At 44.5% G+C, this 6685-nt stretch overlaps 2 protein-coding genes across 2 annotated transcripts; one reads left to right on the top strand and one right to left on the bottom strand.

Annotated features, from left to right (window-relative positions):
• The first annotated feature begins 412 nt into the window (after positions 1-412).
• Positions 413-2425, top strand: LOC115678933 (uncharacterized). The gene is made up of 3 exons (XM_030602453.2): positions 413-570; positions 736-824; positions 2045-2425. Exons 1-3 carry the CDS (start codon positions 541-543, stop codon positions 2196-2198), a joined length of 273 nt encoding a protein of 90 aa, XP_030458313.1. The 5' UTR covers positions 413-540; the 3' UTR covers positions 2199-2425.
• Positions 2426-3254: 829 nt separating this feature from the next.
• Positions 3255-6685, bottom strand: LOC115678746 (anaphase-promoting complex subunit 8). The gene is made up of 4 exons (XM_030602164.2): positions 6379-6685; positions 5603-5909; positions 3706-4956; positions 3255-3612 (listed from the first exon to the last, which is right to left on the bottom strand). The coding sequence occupies exons 1-4, from the start codon at positions 6462-6464 to the stop codon at positions 3523-3525; spliced, it is 1734 nt and encodes a 577-aa protein (XP_030458024.1). The 5' UTR covers positions 6465-6685; the 3' UTR covers positions 3255-3522.

Below are 6685 nucleotides of genomic sequence, written 5' to 3'. Positions count from 1 at the left end.
ACGGCACGGACCACGCTGTGAAAGAAAGTAGCGGAAGGCGCGATGAAGTTATGAGAGGACCAACACTCTCGGCACCGGAATGCCGGTGCCGAGCGAGGGGCAACCACCGACGTGGAGGTCCTCGTCCTCGGCGGCCACGGCGACGGAGGACGGGAGGGAGAGAGAGAGAGAGACCAGGGTTGACTTTTTATTCATTTTCTATTTTTTTTACAAAAGAAATACTGGAAATTAATTATGAATAGGATTTTTGTCCGCTATAGTTAATCGATCATTTAAAAAAAAAAAAAAACATAACATGTCCAAGTTGCGAATCAGCCCATCCGACCAATCAGCTTCCAGCTCCATCTCTTTTTTTTTTATTTTCTTCTTCTTTTTTCCTTAGAATTAATTTATTATTTTATCTCCAGTAAATAAATATAAACCTAGGCGACGGGACCGTCCTCCTCCTCTCTTCCTCCTCCTCGCCGTCTCCGTCTCTCTCCGGAAAGTTCTTCTGCAATCCCCGCGCGGCTCGCGGTCTGCCGCTGCTTGCTTCCTCCAATGGCCGCGAATCGATGGATCAGGCCCGAGGTACGCGCGGTCCCGATTCTTTCGGGATTTTTTTTGGCGGATTGGCGTTGACTTGGGTTTTTTCGCTGGGGGTTCGTTCCTCCTTCGAATTCGGTGCTGCAAACGGTCCTTGATAGATCTAATGGTGGATTTTCTCTCTGTGGGTGTGTGGGTGTATACGTGCAGGTGTATCCGCTCTTCGCGGCTGTTGGGGTCGCCGTCGGGATCTGCGGCTTCCAGTTGGTCCGCAACATCTGCATCAATCCTGAAGTCAGGTTAATCTCTCTCTCTCTCTCTCTCTCTCTCTCTCTCTCTTTTGTGCGTGCGCGCGCGCGCGTGCGTGCGTGTGGAGGTTCGTGGGGTGATTTTAGTTCAGTGGGGTAATTTGGAAGGTGGTGCGATTGAAGGGTTTTGACTTCCTGTTGACTGGTGCGACCGGGTGGGGGGTCCTGGGCTCGATTAAGACCGTGGGTTGACTAATCTGCTCGGACAATGCTCCGATTTTGGTGGGTTGGGGGGGGGGGGGGGGTGTGGAATGGGACGAATGGTTCGAATTGTTCCGCCGCCCGCGAGGGGGGTGTTGATGGGCGAGCGTCTCGGGGGTTTTACACGAAGTGAGGGATGAGAGAGTGCTACCAGAACGAGTTCGACGAAAGGGTTGAGGCTTAGGGGAGATGATTTACCCGATTTAAGCACTCGGATGTGAAATTTGATCCCAGAGAATCGAACTTTGTGCCGAATTCTGGGTCCTCTTTTCGCGGTTTAATGTGCCTGCAGATCCGGCAGGCTAGAATTCCTGTCGTAGTTGTATCGGGTCAAGCATCTGGCACTCTCGAGCCCCCTCACCAACTACGCGAAGACCCGATTTTACTCGACAAGGCAAATTAGTAATCTGATGATCCATGATTTGGGACCTTTTCCATTACATTAATAAAGTAAAATTACCTCTTCTTTTCATTTTCTGTTCATTACCCAATGACTCACTGGTTGCGTTGCTCGAGGAAGAGGTTAGGATAAGTTTAGATGGACCGGTAGAAGTTCATTCTTATTCCTGAATAGAGCATAGAAGAGATAACCTGAGCAGCTCTCTTTCAGGAGAATTTTTGTAAGTTTTTGTCATGTCTACATCATTTTAGTCCGAATTCAGTGGTCAGCACTAAGCACAATCAACTTCCCTCAATCCATTTTGTCTGACAAGAAGCTTGACTTCTTTGCCATTTTACCTAGAGTTGCTGTGCATTACTTCTTACCTAGTGGTTGATTTCCTTCTCAGGACATGCTCAACTCTACTTCTCCCTCTCTGCTTATGTAGGAAATTTCCCGATTTCTAGCATTGTAATGAAGAATATAGTTCCTACTGTATTGCTATAATTTTCTCTATCAAGTTTGAAATAGTTCACATGCCTATGTTACTTGATAAAAAGAAGAGTGGTAATGGTTCGCTCCGTCTTTGGTTTGCTAACCATTTAAAATTTCCTTATGGTGGCTGACTCAGGGTGAACAAGGAGAACAGGGCTGCCGGAGTTCTGGATAACTTTACTGAGGGGGAGAAGTATGCCGAGCATTCTCTAAGGAAGTTCGTTCGAAACAGGGCTCCGGAAATTATGCCTTCCATCAACAGCTTCTTCACAAGCCCTGATCGAAACTGAATTCCTGTAAGGGAACCCTGAATTCTTCTATTCGATGAAGTAAAACTCGATTGACTTCATCGTGGCTGAGGTGATGAGATTGTTACCTTCTCATACAATGGATATGACTGCTCGGAAAAATAAACTTGGTGGACTTTCTGTTTGCTTTTGGGTGATATCATGGATGGGTGAACTATTGTTGTATATGCAACATGGCTTTTATATTCTTCTCGACGTGGATTGGTGAATATGCTTGGTTCTTTTCACTTCTGCATGTCCGCAGCAGCCGGCACTATGGCATGCTTTACTCAGTTGCTTTTGGCTCGAGTTTGGCTCATCAGCCAGCTGCTTTGCTTAGTCGAATTGATATCAGCAGGTAAAAACTCTCCCATCGTCGTGTCATTTGCTGCCAGGCAGGTTTTTCACCTCATTGTGTACAAGTTCCAGAAACAACTGAGCCGATCCGATTTCGTTATTTCCATCATGATGAGTCATCGCGAGCAATTGAAGTAGGCCTATCTTTTCACTTGCTCTCAAAGGATGGCATTATCGTTATCATATTGTCGCCATGACATGCTTCTTGCACTTACCACGAGTTACCAGAAGGAACCTTGAAGGATTCTTAGTCCCATATTTAGGCTCTGGCATTAAGTACTTGGATCTAAAGGTACCTTCGAAACAACATTCAGATTAATATTAAACACCAAATTGTTCCAGCTAAAAGTTATCTACATTGACTAGCGAGCAACAACAGTGGAATTCTCCCCAAAAAACCCTTTCGCTGTTTTTGAGATACAACAATCTAATAAGAAACAATATGAAGGAAACTGAGATGCCCAAGATTACAAAGCCGCTGCGCGCAAGTCAAGTGGCTGAGAGAATTCTCCTTATCATCCAAACTGAGAGCGATCCTACTCCACTTGAAGCCTCCTTTGCAGCGAAAACGACTTCTTCTCAGTTCTCATACTTAAGTTACTAGTGAAAAGTTATCTCCACCAGATTTTTACCCCATCTTGAACTAAAGGTAGAAAAGAGAGGCAAAAAGCTAAAAGTAGGGACACAAGGGACACAAGGAGCTTCTTATGGGATTGACATGCATTAAAATTGAATGGTCAACTATGAAATCTCCAGTTTTCTAGATGGTTTCTCATAAATGAAACACCATGACACAAACTGTCAAAAATGGACCAATCTCCCACATACTTAAGAAACCAAAAGGCCACCTTCTCTATTCCAACGCATGCAGTCAATTGGCACTAAAAGTTACAGCAAGCAGCTTGCGCAGCATTAAGGATTTGCCACACCTGCTTCAAAGATTTCACAACTCCAACTTTCATTGGTAACTTTATGGAGGAAAATGCTCAGCACTCATTGAAGGAAAACCAGGTTGTGCCGTTCTCATTCCTCGTAGTAGACTCTTTGCAGCCTCTTTCTCCTGGATTCGTAAAAACGAAATAAATGGAAAAAATCAATCAATAATGCTAGCGAGCAATATGGTCTTCCAATATACAGCCAGAGCATAACTTACCGGGCCAGTATAATCAAGAAGACGGGTGCAATACACCTCCGCTTCCTCAAATCTCTTCTGGTCTTTGCAGTGTGTGGCAAGAAAAAGCAAAGCTTCAACCATATTAGGTCCGTCCCTCTCTTCAGCTTCCATCCGCTCCAGATCCTTTTTGTAGTAAAAAGCGGCTTCTTCAGAACGCCCAAGATCACAATGCAACTTTGCTAGCTGGTGAAGAGCAATTGCTTCCCTGTCATTACAATTCGCTGCCCTCCTGTAACACTTGATTGCCTCTTCTAGCATATGAAGCTGCTCAGTTTCATAGCACTGAGCCATAGCTATCCATAAGCGAGAATCACTTGGCTGCAAGAATACAGATTTTCTGAAATAATGGAGAGCGTAGAAAGGCATGCCCATCATCTCATAGGCCTGTCCTAAACCATACCAGGCTCGGTAATCACACGGATTTATATCTACAGCCCGCCGATAGGCATCAACAGCCGCTGGAGTGTTCTTCATCTCAACGTATTCATGACCCATAAGAGTCCAAGCAGATAAACAATTCTTATTCAATTTAAGGGCCCTCCTAAAATACATAACTGACTTCTCATGTTGGCCTTTCAAGCTATAATAATTTCCAATTATACAACAAGATTCTGGTCTGTACTTATCAGTCATAAATACCCGGTGGGCGAGATAACTCAAGGCAGAACAGCATTCCTTAGCATAGAGTACATTGGAATACATATCCATGTCCTCCACTCGGTACGGATCATTTCTCAGGAGTTCTTCAAATATCACTTCTACTTGTTCAAATTCCCTTAGACTGTACTGCGCTTTTGCAATTTGTGCCTGTATGTAATTACTGAAACTGAAGGTGCCTTGCAGATACTCATATTTTGCTAAGGACTCATTGTGCATTCTGAGTTCTTGATATGCACAAGCAAGAAAGAAATCCTTCATCCAGTGGTTATTGAGAGGTAGACTGTGTAATATGTCAATTGTAGTGCACATGGACTGCAACTCTGACCATGCACTCCAGTTCCAAGGATAGCTATTCACAGATTCCACAAGAACGCTACGTGCAAGGTGTTCACTGCCTTTCTCTTTAAGAACAAGACCATACAAGTACAACCCAAAGGGATCAATGGACCCATTCTTACGTAGCATTGATAACTCCCTCTCCAGAGAAACCAATTCCTTGTTAGCAGCATCACTCTTACCTAAAGGTCCTTCAAGTTCTATATTCTCTTCTTCTTTCCGTTTTTCTCCAGCCTACACAAAACAGACGATAGTTATTACTCATATGGATGCTTAAGAGGGTCTGTGGACAGTCGGGAGTTTCATTGAATTATGCAGCCGCCAATGTGAAGTTTGTTTGCATAAGATCAAAATGGCTAACAAAAGTTGTGCAGAAACTTGGAGAGGCAGCTCCATAGGGCAAGCAGGTAATCCCGTTGTTCTCTAGGTACCAAAGTATAGATCATAACAAGCAAGTCATCCAGTGATTTGTCTAACTCAGTGATAAGTTTGCATCATACTAAATTTAAGCTACATACATCGCAATTTTTTTTTTATCACAAGTAATTTTAATATCTCCATAATATCAATCTTCACCAATCCACTTGAGCATCCAATCATGTCTTAGGCAATGATGATTGTAACAACATGTGGAACTAGTTGTTGTCACGTAACAACAGCCAACATGCTTATCATAAGTGCATAAGTCTAAACTAATCAACTCCTTTGTTGTGTGCGTAAGTTGATTCTTGCTTTGACAAATATATTCTATCCAAGAATACTTGAGACCTAGAACATATCTATCAGGCTATTGTGGATGATAGTCAGTAAAAGGAAAAGAGAAATGATAGGATATAACGAGATGTGAGATAGCTCTATACAGAAGCCTCGGGTGACAAACCAGATAAAGAGCATAACATCGTAGGAAGACAGCTTTCTTCCCGGACTGATCCCGAAGCACATGAGCAGCCCTCCTGTACTCACGGCAGTCAAAGTAAGACTTGGCCAGAAGGTAAAAGTCACCATCAACCGCGTCATCTTCCTCCATGACCGGAGTACTCACATACGACACCCCAGCGATTGGCGTTGACGTGATCTCGTTGGTGCGGAATCTCCTGCGGATGCTGGAGCTCCCACGCTGGAATCTGGTGTTTGAAGGCGTGAACTTTACCGGGTCTAGCTCGATTCCCACTAATTGTTCCGCCGCCCTGCACATAATTACACTCTTTAAGAATTCCTCTGAGCTGGAACTCAGGTGAAACATATTGAACAGAGAACAAATCCCATTTCTCCTCCACGAGATCAAGTAACAAAAAGCAGACCATGATACAGAACATTAATGTTGTGCCTTTTTGATCATCTCCTCGGGCAGCGACAGGTACAGGGTTTTTACCCACCCCAAGCTTCTGACACTCTTCTAACACTAGAAATTGGAGTGCGAAGCTCAAATTTTCGCAATTGGAGTGCAAAGCTCACACTTTTTGCAGTTCAGTCGATTAATTCAGAAACCCCATTACCCAAAACAAATTAAAAAAAGAAAAACAAAATCGAAGAAGTGGACAGCACCCACCAATGTCGGAAGTCGAAAGCAGCTGTTTTTCTTTTTTCAACATTACCCGTCTCCTACCCAACACGGAAGTATTCAAAATCGGGGCTAGGGTTTTGGGGATGCAATACCATTTGGAAGCGGAGTAGAGGCAGCGATCGCTGAGCTGGCGGACTGCGATTCGGAGCTCGTTCCGGCAGATTTCCTTCGAACTCATTGAGACTCTCTCGAATCGCGGAATCTACAACCTGCACGACGCATTCAGCGGGAAAGCAGTTGAAGTTCCGGTTCTTGCAGTGTCGAGGCTTCTACGGATTCCTAGACGTGGCAGCAGTAGGAGCGGCGGCGGCGGCGATGGCGAGGCGAGGAAAGCGGGCGTCTTCCTCCGTCGTCGTCTTCGTCTTCTTCTTCTTCTTCTTCTTCTTCTTCCCTTTCTCA

Source organism: Syzygium oleosum, unplaced genomic scaffold (assembly GCF_021117445.2).
Source record: "Syzygium oleosum isolate NSW1041296 unplaced genomic scaffold, Sole_v2.1 Sole_v2.17, whole genome shotgun sequence".
NCBI lineage: Eukaryota > Viridiplantae > Streptophyta > Magnoliopsida > Myrtales > Myrtaceae > Syzygium > Syzygium oleosum.
This window is presented reverse-complemented; position numbering and strand designations above follow the sequence as displayed.